General features: G+C 43.9%; 3 protein-coding genes across 3 annotated transcripts; all 3 read right to left on the bottom strand.

Annotated features, from left to right (window-relative positions):
* Positions 1-910: 910 nt before the first annotated feature.
* Positions 911-3793, bottom strand: LOC121326105 (group XIIB secretory phospholipase A2-like protein). Its single transcript, XM_041269275.1, has 4 exons — positions 3265-3793; positions 2472-2548; positions 1636-1801; positions 911-1080 (listed from the first exon to the last, which is right to left on the bottom strand). The coding sequence occupies exons 1-4, from the start codon at positions 3500-3502 to the stop codon at positions 962-964; spliced, it is 600 nt and encodes a 199-aa protein (XP_041125209.1). The 5' UTR covers positions 3503-3793; the 3' UTR covers positions 911-961.
* Positions 3794-5313: 1520 nt separating this feature from the next.
* Positions 5314-9597, bottom strand: LOC121326104 (group XIIB secretory phospholipase A2-like protein). The gene is made up of 4 exons (XM_041269274.1): positions 9276-9597; positions 7919-8007; positions 6387-6552; positions 5314-6134 (listed from the first exon to the last, which is right to left on the bottom strand). The coding sequence occupies exons 1-4, from the start codon at positions 9511-9513 to the stop codon at positions 6016-6018; spliced, it is 612 nt and encodes a 203-aa protein (XP_041125208.1). The 5' UTR covers positions 9514-9597; the 3' UTR covers positions 5314-6015.
* A 5810-nt stretch (positions 9598-15407) lies between these two features.
* On the bottom strand, positions 15408-20639 carry LOC121325464 (serine/threonine/tyrosine-interacting-like protein 1). The gene is made up of 5 exons (XM_041267956.1): positions 20326-20639; positions 19528-19685; positions 19018-19195; positions 17705-17886; positions 15408-16936 (listed from the first exon to the last, which is right to left on the bottom strand). Exons 1-5 carry the CDS (start codon positions 20343-20345, stop codon positions 16287-16289), a joined length of 1188 nt encoding a protein of 395 aa, XP_041123890.1. The 5' UTR covers positions 20346-20639; the 3' UTR covers positions 15408-16286.
* Between the last annotated feature and the right edge of the window lie 461 nt (positions 20640-21100).

The raw sequence follows: 21100 nt of genomic DNA, 5'->3' as shown, positions 1-21100 counted from the left end.
TGGGGTTTAGTCACAAGTCCATTTAAAGGTCTCCACATTGTAGGTGTGAGGTGCGACACCATACAATAGAAAATATAAACTAGAAAAATCAATTCAGTTTGGCAATTTAAACATAGAACCATTATATCTGGACTCGTTGATTTGACTGCAATGACATAAACCAGATCATTTTTTTTTTATAACAGGTCAAACATCATTTTGTATAATCTGTATGTTTTTAGGGAATCTTATTCTCATTATCCATTAAAATGACTTTCCATCACCTTCAGCCCCAGCCCCAGCCCCAGGAAAATTATTTTGTTTTGATATTTTCTTCCTGTTTGAATAATTAAATATTGAAATAAATAGACTAATCCAGGACATTGTGGCTTTCATTTCATGTAAGTCCAAACAAATAACTAATTACACATTTAAGCTAAAGACTGAGATTTGTTTGCAAATAGCATCAAGACGACTACAGCAACAAGAAAGCAATATGAAGGGGTTGAGTCAGTTGACTTACCAGCCCAGCAGGCTCTTAGTACCCCTGAGGTGTCATTGTGTCGTTTGTTATTAAGTCTAAGATCAGTGTTTTAATCTTACTATGCGAAAGACCACAGTCTGCCACAAAGCTTTATGTCCATTGGATATTTTATTCTATAGGCCCAAGAATTTGAAAATCTGATTGGCTGGAACTGATCAGCACTCCTTAAGAGGACCCAGCATCGCAGCAATCGGGAAAAATCCATAGTCCATAGTTTAGTCACAACTGTAGACATGCCTGTTGAATCTAGTTTTTGACTGCACTGGTCTCTGTGTAGAACGGTTTTAACGTAGTGTTTCTTTTTCTGTACTATAATATTCTTACATTAAAATGCGCTGTTCTTGTACTGTATTATTGTATTATTGTGTTATTTCATGTTCTATCCTGTGCTGGTGGCGCAGGAATGCCTCTCCAGCACTGGCACGGCTGTTCTTGGCTTTACAGTTCCTCTTTCTCCTCCTCGTCACAGATACAGGCTCCCCTCTGGCTGTTCATAAACGGTTTGCAGCCCAGCGTCCAGACCGTGTTAAACAGGGTGTCTGCTACCGACTCACAGGCTGCAGGTACGAGAGACGGAGAGGAAGGGAATGTCATTATAAAACACCCATCCACAGCTTCACTCGTTTTTAATAACTCAAGAGACAAGAAGACAAAAGTTTTGGCTAATGCATTAGCTCATGAAGATAACACTGATAAAGGAATAAGCCTTGTCACTTGTCAGTTGGCTGAGAGAGATTGAATGATTTATAAAATATCACAAACTGAACCTCATCCAATCAGAATAAATGCTAGATTATCCTGACCTCATCACATCATTACCTACAATATTCAACAGGTGGCAGTGTCCCCAATGCCTTGATTGTATAAATAAACTGAAAAGTACTGTCCATTGGAATGATCTGTAACCCTCTAGTTCAGGGGTGGTCACCCCATTGGAATGATCTGCAACCCTCTAGTTCAGGGGTGGTCACCCCTGCTCTAGTTAAAAACAGCTACTGTTTGTTTATTCCATTTGTAGTTTTGTCAGGTTACTGTACATTTATCCATGAACTGCACAAAGTATAGCTATAACATTTAGGTAAAAGGAAAAAAAAACACACACACACACTGACCTTTGATCTTTGACACAAAGCCTAGGCTCTTCTTGAGGTCAGAGCAGATCCCATAGAGGCACCAGCGGAACTTGGTGTCACAGCGGTACTTGTTGGTGCCGCACGTGTCATAGCAGTGGTCCAGCTGGTTACAGCACTTGGTCATAGCAGGGATGCCCAGGTCAAGCTGGAGGGGAATAAAATCACTGAGAGTCAAACTAGCTGAGATAGACAGTGATAGAAATGAGACTCCTAATGCATAGCAGTTTCAAAAATTCCAGGTTTTACTAGGAGCTTGATTAGCCACAGTGTATAGGTGACAAACTCAGGTGTGTCTTATTAAACTCACAATAAAACCAGGTAAGGATCAAACTGCTTTGCAATGGGAGTCTTTACTACAAATCCGGGTTATTTATTTCCTATTTAATTTATTGGTATATGTGTGGTCCCCATGGTTTTCTTTCTCATGTTCTAAGCTTTCAGAAGTGGTTGAAAGTGTGTGTGTGTGTGTGTGTGTGTGTGTGTGTGTGTGTGTGTGTGTGTGTGTGTGTGTGTGTGTATATATATATATATATATATATATATATATATTTTAATACAGTTACAGTTCAAGTTGCAATAACATTTGATAAGTAACTTGAACTGAAACTGTTTTAGAGCTGAAAAGAAGTAAAAAGGTTTAATTAAGCAAATTATAAGTTCAATTAAGGGTATAGTTAATTGATTAATTGAGAGCTTGGTTGGAATGAAAACCACACACAGGGGGTCAGGCAACAAATCACATGATTTATTCCTTGTTGATTGGGTTGTTGATCTTTCTGGTAATATTAGTGTTCTTTACATACAGTTTATGGTACCTGGAGTCCCAGGAAATAGGAGCTGCAGCCATTGGGCTCAGGGCTCCTGTAGTCTGGCCTGGGCAGGGGAGCCTTTCCTTGGGACAGGCAGAGAGGGAGAGAGAGATTAAAGGGTGACTCTGTAGTATATACAGGTGTACTATCAAAGGGCATTAATGATGCAGCATATTGTAAGTCCATATTTCATTTCACTGTTGCTTTTGTTTTTGCTTAATTTTCTAGCGAGACATAGCGGAATATGAATTGCTGTGGGTCGATAACAAAACCATGCAATATTCTGTAGCATTTGACATTTAACTGTATTGAACTGTGTCCTGTGTAGACATTCCTGGCAGGGGATAATGACTGTGAAGTAACAATAGCACTGTGCAGTGTTGACTGGAAAACAATTACAGTGTACAGGATAAAGCAGATCAACTTTTGCATATTGCACAACACCTGGCACCAGTACATATTTACAGAATACAGGAGCCAGTTCACCAAGGCTGATAAGGCAAAGCTTCGTCCCTTCATTTCAAAGGCTGGTAGTTACAAGAGTTTTCAAAGTGGCAATCATCTGGTTTTACAGACCCTGACTAGTACTGGTTTTGGACTAGTTTACCTAAATCAACATCAGGTAGTCTGATTATTCAAGGATTCTCTGTCCAAACAATTCAATCTGTTTGAGGTGACTGCTTATAGTTCAAAACACATGTTTTACAGGATATAATTAAAAAAAAAAAATTATATCATTGGCAAGAATTTCCATGTAGCATTACTTTCTCTTTCATCTGTCTGTATTAATTGTACATACCAAATCTGCAGCGGTACTGGCAGACCCCATTGCGACCCCCCAGCAGCTCCAGGAACGAGTCGAAGTATCCACTGACTGCCTCGAAGCCGCCCCGGACGCTCCCAATGCCCCAGTCTGAATCCTCCTCTGTGTTATTGAGGGTCTGTTCTGGTGCGGGAGTAGCTTGATCTGCCTCCTGGGAGGACACTGGCCTCAGAGAGAGGCAGAGGAGCAGGAGGACAGGGACAGGCAGCTTCATGGCTACAGGAAAGGTGGAGGAATCCGCTCAGTAGAATACGTGCTGACCTGAGAGTTAGTCAGGGAAGGAGTGAGAGAGCAGAGATCAGACTCGTATACATACACTCTCCCCCCTCTCCGCCCCCTTAGCCAATGGACTTCATCCCCTGATTAGGTAAACCAGACAGTGGACAGGTTTGCAAAGTATTGCATTTCAATGGAATGCCACTCTTTGTCCCACAGAAAGAGTTTGGTCGATTCCTTCTCTCCACAACCCTACCTGAAAACCTTTTTATGGTGGCCCTTCTTTCTTTCTTTCTTTCTTTCTTTCTTTCTTTCTACTAGTCGAGGCCAGAAGGAGCCTATTTGTGATTGAGCTTGGTGTGGGTTCATTATATTTGTGATGATGTCATGCAACACCCTTCAAACTTCAGATAGTTCTACCAATCAATGATGATGTCATGGTTGAATTTGAAGGCTGTATCCTGGGACCACTGATACAATTCATCCGTCATTGTTGGGAGCATTAGTTATACATCATTATATCAAAGAGTTTGATGGCGTTGTAGTTGTTCTTGGCACCAAGATGCCATTGTTAACCCCGGCCACTGCAGCTGGTGGTTGGTATTCAGGTGTGGGGAGGAGGGGAGGGATTCAGGGAATAAATGAGTAAACCCAAAATCCCTTCTAGTGTTCATTAATGTAGGTTTGAGAACAACATGAGAAAAAAAAATAATGAATAAATATATTATATTAACAACTTTATGGGGAAAAAACTAACCTGGAATGTTTTTTATTTTATTTACCCAAATCACTGCCAACACTGTTCGAAGTGACTCATTTTAACCTTTGACCTCCACCCAAAGAAAACAGTGTGACTTGCTCTGCGAGGTGAGGGAGGAGGGTATGTGGTAGAAACGAGATTGGGATTGGAAAGGGCAAAGTCCAGGCAGAGTGTGCAGGGCTGGAAGTGAACAGAAATCAACCAGGTCCAAGTGTCAACACTGCCAGCAGGCAAGTGAATTGAGAACTGAAAGGTGCTGCACACACAGTGTTACCACACCAAGACAGACAGTGCTGCTTAGTTTCTGCTGACTTGACGTTTGCACTACTTACTTGCTCATGAAGACACAACTTATTAATACAAAGACACCTCCTTCCCCCACATTCAATCCAGGGAGACAAGAAGGAGCTGGCGTCCGGAATCAGTGCTCAGAGAATCAAGGAAACTTGGGCAGACACATCATAATTGGTCTGTAGCTTTAAAGTGTAAAGCTGCAGTACACCATAATCCTATTCAGTTTGATATTTTTCACATGCTACCATGTCCTGTCTGTGCTCCAGCTGTTTGTTTTAGCTGCAGGATCACAGTGCTCTTCTCCGTTTGAAACCTGCCTGTCACTGTGTTTCTCGATAAGGATAGAAACAGTGCCCCGGTACAGTCTGTAAATGAGTTGCTCCGCTCTGCCTGTTATACTCAGTAATACTGTTACTAAAGCTTACAGGAGGTAATTAAGGTAACACTGCTTTGTGAATAAGCTTGTGCTAAATGTTGGAGTCGAGTTGATCAACCTATACTGAGGATATGCAAAAACTATGCATTCCAAGGTGATTCCCCCGTGAATTAAAATGCTCTGAAACAAGAATTCAGCTGTAGCTGATCCTGGCAGGGTAGAGGTTGATCAAAATCAGCCCCACAAGTCATACAATTAGACAGACTGCCTCTTTTGCATTTGTTATCCAAAACACTTTTAATATATATATTTTTTTTTTTTTTGTGGTAGAAAACATTCATTACACACATACAAAAAAAAAATCTCCACACACTTCCTATACAAACAAATATATTGAATTATTATTATAAACACATAAATAGAACCCGGCTCCCACAAAACATGGGGATGGCACAATGAAACATCCGTTTAGCAGGAGTCTCTACTGAGAATAACTAATGACACATTTAAGCTAAAGGTTGGGATTTGTTTGCAAATAGCGTGAAGACGACTACAGCAACAAGAAAGCAATATGAAGGGGTTGATTCAGGGGACTTACCAGCCCAGTAGGCTCTTAGAGCCCCTGATGTGTCATTGTGTCGTTTGTTATTGAGTCTAGGATCAGTGTTTTATTCTTACTATGCGAAAGACCACAGCCTGTCCCTTAGGAGCCACAAAGCTCTATGTCCTTTGGATATTTTATTCTATAGGCCCAAGAATTTGAAAGTCTGATTGGCTAGAACTGGTCAGCACTCCTTAAGAGGACCCAGCATCACAGCAATCAGGAAAAATCCATAGTCCATAGTTTAATCACAACTGTAGACATGCCTGTTGAATCTAGATTTTGACTGCACTGGTCTCTGTGTAGAACGGTTTTAACGTAGTGTTTCTTTTTCTGTGCTATGGAATGTTCTTACATTAAAATGTGCTGTAATACAAGTGTTCTTGTACTGTATTATTGTATTATTGTATTATTTCATGTTCTATCCTGTGCTGGTGGCGCAGGAATGCCTCTCCAGCACTGGCACGGCTGTTCTTGGCTTTACAGTTCCTCTTTCTCCTCCTCGTCACAGATACAGGCTCCCCTCTGGCTGTTCATAAACGGTTTGCAGCCCAGCGTCCAGACCGTGTTAAACAGGGTGTCTGCTACCGACTCACAGGCTGCAGGTACGAGAGACGGAGAGGAAGGGAATGTCATTATAAAACACCCATCCACAGCTTCACTCGTTTTTAATAACTCAAGAGACAAGAAGACAAAAGTTCTGGCTACAGTATTAACTCATGATCACTGGAATGATCTGCAACCTTAATGTTTGTTTATTCAGTTTGCAGTTTTAACTTTCCATTTTTTCCCACGTACTGCACAAAGTATAGATATGACATTTAGGTTAAAAAAAAAACACACACACTGACCTTCGACCTTTGACACAAGGCCCAGGCTCTTCTTGAGGTCAGAGCAGATCCCATAGAGGCACCAGCGGAACTTGGTGTCACAGCGGTACTTGTTGGTGCCGCACGTGTCATAGCAGTGGTCCAGCTGGTTACAGCACTTGGTCATAGCAGGGATGCCCAGGCCAAGCTGGAGGGGAACAAAATCACTGAGAGTCAAACCAGCTGAGAAAGACAGTGATGGAAATGAGACTCTGAATGCATAGCAGTTTCACCCATTCCAGGTTTTACTAGGAGCTTGATTAGGTATAGGTGACAAGCTCAGGTATGTCTTATTTAACTCACAGTAAAACCAGGGAAGGATCAAACTGCTATGCAATGGGAGTCTTATTTCCATTCCTGTTTCGGGTGATCAAAGGAATACTTTACTAGAAATCTGGGCTATTTCTTTCCTGTTTAATATCCGGTATGTGTGTGGTTCCCATAGTTTTCTTTTTCATGGTTTATGCCATGTGATTGAATATATATAAAATTCAAAAACAGCAAACAATTCCAAGAACCAGGATCAAACAGGATACTTATCAATCACGAGAAATGCTTAATGAAGAAGACATGGAATTTATGAACTGACCATTCACTATTTTAATAATTAGCTACAATGGTAAAACAAGAAGTTACAGATCAAGAAAATGTTGATTAGGAAGATGCTAGTATGAAGCAGGGCTGTCCACCTGATAACGCATTGAGAGGCACTGTTTGGATTATTTGATATGGAGGTGAAGAGAGCTCAAGTCAAAATGCTAAAACACAGATTAAAACATGAGTGGCAGATGGTCTTTCTTTATTCTTGTTCACTTTTACTGGGTTTTGTGTTCACTGTGTCCCACCTCATGTCAGTCTGTGGCTTGAGCGGTCTCCACTGTTCTATTGTTATTATATTTGTATTGAGTCTGCACCATATAAGTCTCTCTTTGTATTTGCACTATTGATAGTACAAATACCTGTGCTAAAAAGTCAAATTCCCTGGTCCAGAGGTGTCCAATCACAGTCCTGGAGGGCCATTCTGCTCCAGGTTTAACAGGTAAAGTGACATAATGAACCTCTTCAGGGTCTGAAAGGAGGTTAAATTTGTTCAATTAAACAATTTAGACCAGGGATGGAACAAAGACCAGGACTGGAAGGGCCAACTTTGGCCACCCCTGCCCTGGTTATTGGTATGACCCTTTTAGCCAAAAAGATACATCAACTCTGGCGTAAAGTATCATTTAGGGGGCTCCTGAGTGGCGCATCTGGCAAAGTCGCTCCGCGTGGAGTGCATGTGCACCCTATAGCCTGGGGCGATGAACAATTGGCCGAGCGTCACCAGGGGGGAGGGTTTAGGTCGGCCAGGGTGTTCTCGGCTCACCATGCACCAGCAACTCCTGTTGACTGGCCGGGCGCCTGCGGGCTTCGCCGTAAGCTGCCCAGAGTTACGTGGTCCTCTGACGCTGTAGCTCTGAGGTAGCTGTATGGCGGGCCTGCAGAGTGAAAAAAAACGGACGGTGTTCTTTACATACAGTTTCTGGTATCTGGAGTCCCAGGAAATAGGAGCTGCAGCCGTTGGGCTCGGGGCTCTTGTAGTCTGGCCTGGGCAGGGGAGCCTTTCCTTGGGACAGGCAGAGAGGGAGAGAGAGAGTAATGGGTGACTCTGTAGCATATATAGGTATACTATTAAAGGGCATTAATGATGCAGCATATTGTAACTCCATATTTCATTTGCAGATCAGAAGAACAAAAGCCTTTTACTGTTGCTTTTGCTTGTAATTATTTTTCTAGAGAGACTTTGAAGAATATGAATTGCTGCGAGTCGCTAAGAAAACCATGCAATATTCTGTAGCATTTAACAGGAACTGTATTAAACTGATGTCCCGTGTGCCTCAAGCTCTTTCCAAAGGGGCTCTCAAATTTAAATTAATGAGATATGGTGGATGTAAGCAAGCCAGGAAAAAAACAGTATTGCCCCAGCTTGTGTAACGGGGGCAGAGACTGGGAGTGAACTGACGATCCCACACACCACAAGTGAGCATCTTAACGGCTATGCAAAAGAGCCGGGCTCGTGTGCATTTGTGGTTATGGAGCTTTTACCCTCATCTGATTTCATGGACGGGACAGGACCCGCAACAGCAGAGCATCACACAATAATGTCTGTTACACTCCTACCTCCTGTATCATAACATTGAGATAAGAATTAAAAACTGCATTCTCTTCCCAAGTGGGAGCCTCATTGTTGGAGGGCCTGATTTGGCCCCTGGGCTTTGTATGTTGACAATCCTAATGCTCATGGCAAGTGCATCATCAAAACCAGACAGACAGACAGACAGGCAGGCAGGCAGACAGACAGACAGGCAGTCAGGCAGACAGACAGACAGACAGACAGACAGACAGACAGGCAGACAGGCAGTCAGGCAGGCAGGGCAGTCCGCCCACGGCCCAACAGGCAGACAGACAGGCAGGCAGGCAGGCAAGCAGGCAGGCAGGCAGACAGACAGACTAACAGACAACAGACAACAGACAACAGGCAGGCAGACAGGCAGGCAGACAGACAGACAGACAGACAGACAGACAGACAGGTAGGCAGGCAGGCAGGCAGGCAGGCAGGCAGACAGACAGGTAGGCCCTTCACTCTATCCAAATAAAAGGGGTAGACATTCCTGGCCGGGGAGAACGACTGTTCAGTAACAAATTGCACAACACCTGGCAGTTACAGAGTTTTTAAAGTGACAATCAGCTGGTTTTACAGACCCAGAGGTGACTGCTTATAGTTCAAAACACATGTTTTACAGGATATAATTAAAAAAAAAAAATTATATCATTGGCAAGAATTTCCATGTAGCATTACTTTCTCTTTCATCTGTCTGTATTAATTGTACATACCAAATCTGCAGCGGTACTGGCAGACCCCATTGCGACCCCCCAGCAGCTCCAGGAACGAGTCGAAGTATCCACTGACTGCCTCGAAGCCGCCCCGGACGCTCCCAATGCCCCAGTCTGAATCCTCCTCTGTGTTATTGAGGGTCTGTTCTGGTGCGGGAGTAGCTTGATCTGCCTCCTGGGAGGACACTGGCCTCAGAGAGAGGCAGAGGAGCAGGAGGACAGGGACAGGCAGCTTCATGGCTACAGGAAAGGTGGAGGAATCTGCTCAGTAGAATACGTGCTGACCTGAGAGTTAGTCAGGGAAGGAGTGAGAGAGCAGAGATCAGACTCGCATACATACACTCTCCCCCCTCCCCGCCCCCTCAGCCAATGGACTTCATCCCCTGATTAGGTAAACCAGACAGCAGGACAGGTTTGCAAAGCAGTCCAAGGGTCAGCTCCAATCACAATAGTGCAGTTCAATGGAATGACACTCTTTTGTCTCACAGAAGCAGTTTGGTCGATTTCCTCTCTCCACAACCCCACCTGAAAACCTTATTTAGTTTTTTATGGTGGTCTTTCTTTCTTTCTTTCTTTCTTTCTTTCTTTCTTTCTTTCTTTCTTTCTTTCTACTAGTCATGGCCAGAAGGAGTCTATTTGTGATTGAGCTTGGTATAGGTTCATTATGTTTGTGACGATGTCATGCAACACCTTTAAACTCCAGATTGTTGAACTCAGCAATCTCTACAAAGCCCAGGTGAGCTCAGCGGTCTCTACATAGCCCAGGTGAGCTCAACAATCTCCACATAGCCCAGGTGAGCTCAGTGATCACAACATAACCCAGGTGAGCTCAACGGTCTCTACATAGCCCAGGTGAGCTCAGCAGTCTCCACATAGCCCAGGTGAGCTCAGCGGTCTCTACAGAGATAGCCCAGGTGAGCTCAGTGATCACAACATAACCCAGGTGAGCTCAGCAGTCTCCACATAGCCCAGGTGAGCTCAGCGGTCTCTACATAGCCCAGGTGAGCTCAGCAATCTCCACATAGCCCAGGTGAGCTCAGCAATCTCTACATAGCCCAGGTGAGCTCAGCGGTCTTTACAGAGATAGCCCAGGTGAGCTCAGCGGTCTCTACATAGCCCAGGTGAGCTCAGCGGTCTCTACATAGCCCAGGTGAGCTCAGCAATCTCCACATAGCCCAGGTGAGCTCAGCGATCTCCACAGCCCAGGTGAGCTCAGCAATCTCTACATAGCCCAGGTGAGCTCAGCAGCACTCTGTACCTGAGCTCCAGCATAGCACTGTCTCACTGGATATCTTTATCAGCAGCAGGGTGTCGCAACACAAACCAGGGCGGGGGGGGGGAGGCACCTCCGTGACAGTGTGGCAGTAAAGTGCAGTAAAGCATGGTGAAATCACAGACAGACATGATAAACAACAGAAATGTGGAGGTGAAGGATTGAAAAAAAAATTACAGTAAAGACACAAAGTTAGTCATGGTTAACTCTCACCAGTGGGTCGTGGATTATGATGCTATAGCCATTAGAAGGTATAGCTATGCCAGAGCCAAAAACTTAAATTTAATTAAGATGATGATAGAGAAGCTCTATGAATCTATTTCTTTAAACAAGTGGTTAATTTAAGTTGAAGGGTTGGGGTAGAGATCCTGGCACTTTAGAACCATGACATCATCGATACACATTGAGTTGCATTCTGATTTTTTATATATATATATATATATATATATATATATATATATATATATATATATATATATATATATACAGCCCTTATCTACAGTACGGGCTGTACTATACATACCTGGAAGAGGTCCTCTATCAGATTCTGTCCAGAGTCACTCATTTTGACCTTTGACCTCCACCCAAAAAAAACAGCGTGGCTCTCTCTGCGAGGTGAGGGAGGAGGGTATGGGGTAGAAACGAGATTGAGATTGGAAAGGGCAAAGTCCAGGCAGAGTGTGCAGGGCTGGAAGTGAACAGAAATCAACCAGGTCCAAGTGTCATCACTGCCAGCAGGCAAGTGAATTGAGAACTGAAAGGTGCTGCACACACAGTGTTACCACACCAAGACAGACAGTGCTGCTTAGTTTCTGCTGACTTGACGTTTGCACTACTTACTTGCTCATGAAGACACATCTTGTTAACACCAAGCGTCCTCCTTCCCCCACATTCAATCCAGCAACAATAATAATAATAATAATAATAATAATAATAATAATAATAATAATAATAATAATAATAAGTCTCTTTTGCATTTGTTATCCAAATCTTTTATTTATTTATTTATTTATTTGGTAGAAAACATTTATTACGGGATAGCATACAGTCAGAAAAGGCACCCAATGTCAGTTTTGAAAGTAAAACCCAGAAGTCGTAGAGCAGGAGACTGGAGTAAACGCTTTGAAAATATGATACTTCGTGGATATGCAGCCCACGGTGCGTACAAATAAGGCACAATCTTCTCAAAATCCACAAGGCTCTTGATTGAAATTGTTGTAAATGGCACAAAGAAAACACGAACTGCACAAACTGCAGTTAGTACAGAATTTGAAGAAAATGAATTAATTTTAGTTTTTTTTACTCCACGGTCTTGGAATATAAATGAGCATTTGTATTCTTCAACTGGGGAAAACGCTGTTCCGTAAAAAGACTAGGCTTTACAGCAGCTGCCTGTCTGCTATTTAAATAAATCAAAATAATAAAATTACTATTGTTTAATTAGCAATGCTGTAACCAAACTACAAAACTGCCAAGATATAGGACAATCAGTGGTGACTGGGAAAAACTCCCTGGTCAGTCTTAAAAGGTTAAATCAATCTCACCTGTGACATGTTCCACTGATAGTCACATTATGTGCCAGCTTGCCAGTTTTCTTCCCTGTCATGGACATGTATTTATTTACGGTACACAGAACTACCAGCTTACCTTCATGGGCCACACAGAGGCTCAAACAGGAAATGATATGGACAGCTCGGTAATCAGGACAGAAAAGCATCTCAATACTGAAGATACTGCAGGAGGACACACGGACAGGGCAGCTCTGTACAACTCACAAAGACAGCTAAAGGGAGAGGTAAAGTTTCCAGCAGTAACAACAGAAACAATCCTGAAGGTCTTACATAGATCAACCACGTGGCGATTCAATTTCCTGTCCCCAGCTCCTTGAAGGCACCATGTTCACCTTTCTGTGAGGAGGAGAAGAGAAAGAGGAGAAGGGGAAGAGGAAGAGATGTTTAGCAGCCAGATTCAGAAACTCCATAACAAAAAAACAACTTGAGCCTGGCAACAAACACATGGGATCTGCAGAAACCACCTGAAAGTATGACATCAGATCAATCCAACACACAGAACTGTGATAACCCTTCAGTTTCCCCATTCCCACCCCCACTCACCTTGTGCATGAGTGTGTCTGAATCATACTGATTTGTGAATTGAGCTACCCCACAAAAATGTAAACTGTAAATCAACTGTATTTATTTGATGGGTCCTAATACTACACTGCTAGAAAAAAAAAAAAAAAAAAAAACAGCCTGAAAACTCACCCTGCTGAAATCAAAGTGGGGTTCGTACTGACTCCCAACACCATAGCTGGCCACCTGGAAGAATAAAAAAAACAATGAAATCTTCTTTATCGTAACAGCAAGTGATTACAGAAGAAAACCAGTCGAACGGGTTAATGATCCTCAGCAGCAACGGACCTGTGACACAAAGCAAGCAGACAGGAGCGACAGGGCGTGCGCTGATACACAGCAAAACAAAGAAGATTATCCAATCACCAGCTGGGATCCAGCTGTTCTGTACATTATACATTTACAAAGGGGTTGCAGTGGTTTGAATTGCAGTGTCGCTACATTTGCCTTCATTGGTGAAGCCTGGTAGCAAGTGAACAACTCTGCTTTTTTTTAATTTATTTTTTATTTTTTATAGGGAAGCTGTGAATTTTATTCATTCATTTTCCAGTAAGGGATTGCTGCTCCCGCTCAAAGAAGCTCTGGAGAGTATCGATCAAATATCAAATACAACAGGATACATATTGACAGGCTACAGGCACAGCATTACTTGGAGGCATTTACAAGCTGGTGTTTAGTTGCTGCAGTTATTGTCATCATTGTGTACAGTATAGGCTATAGGCTTAAGTAGATGTGCACATATACAAATGAAGTTAGCCGGACGCTTTTTTTCACACTGCAGACCCATCATGCAGCCACCTCAGAGCTACAGCGTCAGGACAACGCAGCTCTGGGCATCTTACAAGCCTGCAGGCGCCCGGCCATGCTAACGGAGTCGCCTGTGTGCAGTGAGCTGAGGACACCCCCCCCCAAAGACACAGCTTCACTACACTATGTTTAAGCTTATTAAAACATGCATCCAGTTTAAAAGCATTCTAGCACAGTGCTTGTGCTCACCAGGCAGGGTGCCCATAGATAATAAGCTGTTTTGAGCCTATGTACAAACCATAATAAAGCCAATTAAAACTGGTTTTAATTATTTTGTTAAAAGTGACATGCTGTTACTTTAGATGTCATGGAACGCCTAATAACACACTATACAAGTGGAACACATAGGTTTTTTCTGATAAACACACGTCCTGTGCGGGGCAGTGTTTGTTCCAGTTAAATTGCTCAAGCTCTTATTGTGCTCTGTCTTTGTTCCTTTCCATTACGCAACCCCTTGCTTATGTTGCCACTTTAAATGGTAAAGAAATCATTGAAACTGTCAGTAAACATTGTGCTTTTTTACTGTGTTTAATGTAACCTCTGAATCAATGCAGGATTAATGATCTCTTAAAATCAAGCTGTCATAGCTGTTGCACATCAATAGTTTGCAATCACCAGCCTTGTCGTTCGACCTTGTGATGCATGAGTAACACTTTGCTGCCTGTGAGAATTTAGCAAAACTCTTAAATGTAACTTCTTGTTATCTGGGTTTCTGCTGATATTGATGAAGTGAAGAAGAAACGCAGATGTTAACTGTTAATGTGCTTTGTCTCACACCATGCATCATGCTAGGGAAATAAGATCAAATTTCTTCAAGGAAATTACATAAGCTAGCTGTAAATCTGTGCTGTACGAAGTAATTGCTCAGCTCAGCTCAGAAACTAACATCTTTGTACTAATATACAGAAATGTATATCTGTGCACCCATTTTCAGTATAGGACACTGACGTTATTTAGTTATCCTAGGGTGGTCTTCCTGTAAAAGTACTTGCTGCTGAAAGCATTGTTTTGCATATTTTTTTGGCTTTTTCAAGTGGCATCCAAAAGCTGCCATTTTAAAAAGAGTTTTGAAACATACTTCAAAGCTATAAGTGTAAAATGTTGTCAGGATGTTAACAATGAAAAGAAAAATGACAGGTATGTCATTTAAACAGATGTAGCGAAACGTGGGGCTGTTTAAGGCTCTATTTTTCGGAACGCTGTTACTTGCAGGAACAACAATATGTCTTTTGACTTGTTCTAATCTAGGTGTGCAGTCGTGTCAGAATAAATTGAGCTCTGTGACTTCTTATTGCTTCAATAAATCTTACTAGCTGTTGGTTGTAATCCTGCAGTTCTCATTTTGTCCCACTAGATGGCACCAGTGGTGATCACACTGGTGTCAGATGGTAGCTGGTACTTGCTTGCACGACAGGTGTCCTTGGTCAAAGGAATGTACAGCTCCCGTGTCGCTGGAACTAGGGGTGCTGGGGGTGCGGTTGCACCCCCTGGCTTTGCATGGCTTCCATCATATACAGGGGTTACAGTTTTGTTCTATGGCTTTCAGCACCCCCGCTCTAAAAATTGTCCAAGTGCCACTGCGTGACTGAGTGTCGCCCCCTGCAGGTGAGACAGTGGAGGAGGTGGGTCTAGAGGTGGAGTCTCTGTGGTACACAGGCTCCCAGCACTGGCCTTTTCCAAACAGTTCTTTCATGATATCCCCACAACAAGCACAGGGGCACAAAGGATAAAAAAGGGTTCATATCGCTATAGCTCCACCATCTACCCGTACATCTCACCCTGCACTGGTTTTTAATAAATACCTAAAATTACATTGAAAAAAAAAAAGGTTTTAAATGAAACACATTTTTTTTTAAATGCACATAATTCTTAGTTTTATCAACTTTAATAAAAAAAAATATATACAAAAAACAATCTGTGCTTGTGTTTGAATACAGTGATGTATATCTGAAGTATTCTGTATGGCCTAAATGAACTATCTACTGCACTTTCAGCCTTTTAAACTCTTAATGACAGGTTTGATTAGATTCTCTGTCGCCCTGACATACAATGCCACATACTGGCTACACAAGACAAGAGCTATAAGAAATGAAGCAAAGCAACATTTTAGAGGAATGATGTTTAAAATGGGTATCCCACACTGTTTAAAAAACATATACCTTTACATGTTTAATAAGCTTCTTACTGTACAATAAATGTGGAAAATATTCTCTGTGTTTCCTGACAATGTCATAGGTAAAGAAACAGGTTTGGCTCATTGTATTATTAACACTACTTTGTTAAAAGGAACATGGATTATTATTTTAGACAGTTAACAAACAAGTCTGTTAAAGTTTTACCAGGTATTCCCTCATTACACATTACCCCCTGTTAGTATCTAGAATTATCATCTTGTTCAGAAAGTTAAACTGGGACTGTCTGTGGCAGGTTCCATCTGCAGTCTACAATCCAATTTGAAAACAGGGCACTACACAATGATGCAACACCATCTGTATGTCACTTTCTTCTATAATTCCCATTTAAAAACATCTCTGTGATGGTAAATATTGTCAGCCTCTGTTCATTTTTTCTGCTTTGTAGTTTTTTTTAAGTTGCCTCGAGTGTCCTTTACATTCCTCCATCAGACATTCCTGTTTAAACCCTGCTGATATTTGAACTCTCGTCCCCGTGGCAGATGGATACATGGCAAAACATCCTCAGCAAGGTTTGAAGAATGGGACCCTGGGTACTCTCTATAGATACCCAAGTCGCGTCCAGTCTTTAGTGAATGAACCCCGCCCCCCGCCCATCAGACCAACCCTAGACTCGAATGTTCTGCAGGTCTGTGAGCTTCTTCCCGAAGAGCCTCTCCTCGTAGGTGAGGAGCTGCCGCAGGAAGCCGTCGTTGGGGGCAGCGCAGGCCCGGCGCTCCTTCAGCCACTGGTAGGCATGCTGCAGGGTCCACTGGCGGTGCTCCATGAGGAAGGCCAGGGTGAGGGCGGAGCTGCGGCTGCGCCCCAGGCTGCAGTGCACCAGGACCCGGCCCCCCTCGGCCCGCAGTGCCTGGGTAATGAAGCGCGTGGCGGCGGGGAAGCTCTCAGCCACGTCCTGGTGCGTGTCATCATTCAGCCGCAGGTGGAGGTAGCGCAGCGTGCTGGGGAAGGCGTTGGGGCACTCAGCCGTGGCGTTCAGCACGTGGGTGATCTGCAGGTTCTTGATGATGCGGTAGTCCGACGCCTGCCTGGCCGAGCCCTGGTACAATGCCCCCTCCAGGATCTCCGAAGGGTAGATGGTGAGGGCCCGGCGCTCGGACTCCAGCAGGATCATCGTGGGGGTGCACAGGAAGGGGTAGAGACGGGAGAAGGCTGCGTAACCTCCCTGGAGGACCACAGGGTCCATCCCCAGAGAGCTGAGCTGGAAGAAGCAGCGCTGCAGGGTGGGGGTGTCCCCCGCAGACTCTCTGCTACCACCTGGAAAGAGAGAAAGGAACAGGCTGCGTTAAACAGCAAGGGCACTGGTATCCAGGAGGGCTGTGGAATGCCCCTGACACCTCTTTGCTACCACCTGCAGGGGGATAATGGAGAGGTCTTGGTGAAAAAAGAACATTGCTGATTCAGTGATGGAAATAAGGGCACCCCCCCCCCCCCCCCCCCCCCCCCCCCATTAAAAGCTTTGCTACAAGCTTGATTAGCCACAGTGTATCAGTAGCAAGCTTGTTGTGTCTTGTTAAACTCTTGGTAAAACCAGGAATGGATCAAACTGCTATGCAATGGCAGTCTTATTTCCCTTTCGTGAAGGGCAGCAGAATGGTACATGGCCACTTCTCTGCTGCCTCCTAGTGACAGAGAGAATGTAGAACAGACTGTGTAAAATAAAAAGAATGTTGATAGAAATGTTATGGATTACCAGTGTGCACTTGTTCTTAACATTGGAAAACATAACCACTTTGTCTACTAATGGCTATAATCTGACCTTCAGCACAGAACCATTGCTTGGCTAGTGTAGTATTGGCCACTGCCTGCATTATCATTGATGATCGTTTCATTATGAAATCCATGTGGCTGAAGGGATCACCCGGTGTGTGTTCCCTTATAAGCTTCCCCACCCATCTGTATTTTCATAGTTTACTATATTTTTCCCATGTTTTTACAGTTAACCATTTTAGGTTTCTTTGTTTTGTTTTTACAGTATAATCTCTGATTCACCGTGCTTATACTATGCCTTTGCTACACCTTTACCATGGTACACCACAGGGATCCTCTGGGGTGGGGTGAAGCCCTCATCCGCTCTGTCCCCCTCCTCCCCGTATAGCAGGATGATGGAGTATTCCTGCAGCTGGCTCCTGGTGATCAGGCAGCCCAGCTCCGGGTGCAGCACTGTCAGGCTGACTCGCGCCGTCACCATGTGCGATTGCTTGTACCTGCCGAGAGAGAAGCACAAGCAGAACCCAGCTTGTGTTAGCGTGTGACTGTCTGAGTGAACGAGTATGTGTTTTCAGTGTGTGTGGTGATATGTTGTCAGTATGGGCGTGTGAGTATGTGTCAGTGTGTATGTGTTGTCAGTGTGTGTGAGTGTGTATTGTTAGTATGTGTCAGCATGTGTTGTCAGTGTGTGTGTGTGTGAGTATGTGTGGTTAGTATGTGTGTGTCAGTATGTGTGTGTGTGTCAGTATGTGCTGTAGTGCGTGTGAGTGTGTGTGTCAGTACAGTGTATGTGTTGTGTATGTGTGTGTCAGTATGTGTATGTGTAAGTGCGTGTGTGTGTGTGTGTGTGCAGTACAGTGTGTGTGTCAGTGCAGTGTGTGTCAGTGTGTGAGTGTGTTGTCAGTACAGTGTATGTGTCAGTGCGTGTGAGTGTGTTGTCAGTACAGTGTATGTGTCAGTGCGTGTGAGTGTGTTGTCAGTACAGTGTATGTGTCAGTGCGTGTGAGTGTGTGTTGTCAGTACAGTGTATGTGTCAGTGCGTGTGAGTGTGTTGTCAGTACAGTGTATGTGTCAGTGCGTGTGAGTGTGTTGTCAGTACAGTGTATGTGTCAGTGCGTGTGAGTGTGTGTTGTCAGTACAGTGTATGTGTCAGTGCGTGTGAGTGTGTTGTCAGTACAGTGTATGTGTCAGTGCGTGTGAGTGTGTTGTCAGTACAGTGTATGTGTCAGTGCGTGTGAGTGTGTTGTCAGTACAGTGTATGTGTCAGTGCGTGTGAGTGTGTTGTCAGTACAGTGTATGTGTCAGTGCGTGTGAGTGTGTTGTCAGTACAGTGTATGTGTCAGTGCGTGTGAGTGTGTGTTGTCAGTACAGTGTATGTGTCAGTGCGTGTGAGTGTGTTGTCAGTACAGTGTATGTGTCAGTGCGTGTGAGTGTGTTGTCAGTACAGTGTATGTGTCAGTGCGTGTGAGTGTGTGTTGTCAGTACAGTGTATGTGTCAGTGCGTGTGAGTGTGTTGTCAGTACTGTGTATGTGTCAGTGCGTGTGAGTGTGTTGTCAGTACAGTGTATGTGTCAGTGCGTGTGAGTGTGTTGTCAGTACAGTGTATGTGTCAGTGCGGTTGAGGTTACCGCTCAGTGCTGCGGCAGTCCAGGATCAGGATGTAGTCTGGGTTGTGCAGGGCTGGCTCTCCGGCCTCGGCGTTCAGGAAGTTGTAGACCTGCTGGGCCGTGACGTAGCCCCCCCGGACCACTGGCCTCTCGGGCACTGAGGGCACTAGCACGGCAGTGTCGTTCTGCACAGCGCTCCCTGACAAGCACAGCAGAGAGAGGGTTAACAACACCCAAGCATGAAATCACACGTCAAGTAAACCTATCAGCAACGCGGTTAAAAAGCTGCAGTGCAGGATTTTCAATGCCTTACATTTGAACAATTATATTCACCCTGTTTCAAACAAATAAACATGACACTCATAAAATAACCACCCTTTTCTGCCCTGGTTTAGCACTTTCTAGTTTGAAGTTTTCTCAAAATGCATCTATTTTTTCAGTTTTAGTTTGGTGTCAAAGATTAGGGAATGCTTTTTATCTAATTCATTTGCAACTTTCCAAGCCCTTCACATTTAAATTGGATAGGATTACCTTGTGAGAGAGGCGTTACTATGGAGACCACAGGCTTCGTCCCACTCTGGTAGTCCGAGCCCTTGTCGGTGCCGTTGGAGAGTCTGTAGGGAGTGCTGCGTTGGGGTTCCCAGGCATGTTGGGATACATTCAGGGGCGCAGTCCGACACCTCCCAGCTCTGCATCCCAACGCAACAATACAACACGTGGTTAGATGGCAACAGCACTTCAGAGGATTTTTCTCTAATTATTTTACTCCTGGTTTTGCCCTGCTTGTAATGCCCAATTTGCCCGCCTCACCACTGCAAACCCTGTATACCGATCAAGTTCCACCCTCTGTTCCCTCTGTCAAGCCAATCGCCTCTTTTCATGTAAGAGATGCCCAGCTTGACTTGTCTCCAACTGACCCCCGCTGGATGTCTGATCAGTAGGGGTCGCTGTTGCACAATGAGGTTGACGATTTTTAATAAGATTTTTTATATGCTTTATCATACCTCTATGGGTTTTACAATGCTTATCTATGACGTATCATGCTTTCACTGTGCTTTATTATACTCTGCTGTGCTTTTACAATGGGAAACTTCTATAAGGGTAACACTGTCTTTAAAACAACTTAAAAACACAATCCTTGTTGCCAATAAGAAAAGCCAGCATTAGAAGTTGTCCAAGAGAGGCTAAAGTTATCAAATATAAAAACTGAATATAAAACTAAATCAAATTGAATATAAAAGCAAAACACTACACCTGCTGCTGTTTAAAAACACTAAGTAAGTGTTCAAGCAAATTTCAGCCGGAGATACTGCTGGATCATATACTCACCTGGAAGATCCAATCCCCATTTCTTACATTGGCCTTGGTCAGTGTGTGGCACCAGCAAAGCCTTTCCCATCAACGGCACACCAGGGTGAGAGATTCCAGGGAGAACGGGCATTCATCATCAGCTCAAGGAGCTGCCATCATCAGCAAAATAATGGAAACGTAACTTACTTTATCTTCCTTGTCAAAACCAAAACAAAAGCAGCAGCAAGTGGTTCAGTCGGATGTAGACTGTGACGGCACGCATCATGTTTTACAAACACTGTCTTCTCTGGCTTCCTTCCTTTCCCTTTGTGTGTGCTGTGTTTGTTTTTGTGTGCGTGATTGTTCTTTTTCATTTATTTATTTTTTTATCAGCCAGCCTGAAGGTTGGCCTCTATTTCGATAGGTTGTCATGGAAACAGGGTGAGGTGAAGTGCTCTAGAACTTTAAAAGCGAGCACGTCCTAACAGGTGGATCTAACAAGCAGAGACCCATGTGACCCAGCGGCTGGGCTGGTACATTAATTATTTACTCTTGTTCTCTGAAGAGTCTTGGTTTGTAACTAGAAAATGTTTGAACTATTAGGCTCTTACTGGAGAGGGTTAAAACATTGCAGCTGGTGAATACTACCATTGGCTGCTGTCAGGCAAGGTTGACCTCAGAGCATTTTTTCACAGCTCTGGCACTGAGAACACACCTCAATCCTGACCCAAACACCCCCTGCCAGCCTGGCTGCCCGGACCCCTCAGGCAGGTACCTCCAGCTGGTTTTGTGCTGTGGATGAAACAGCTTCTGC

Source organism: Polyodon spathula, chromosome 13 (assembly GCF_017654505.1).
Source record: "Polyodon spathula isolate WHYD16114869_AA chromosome 13, ASM1765450v1, whole genome shotgun sequence".
NCBI lineage: Eukaryota > Metazoa > Chordata > Actinopteri > Acipenseriformes > Polyodontidae > Polyodon > Polyodon spathula.
This window is presented reverse-complemented; position numbering and strand designations above follow the sequence as displayed.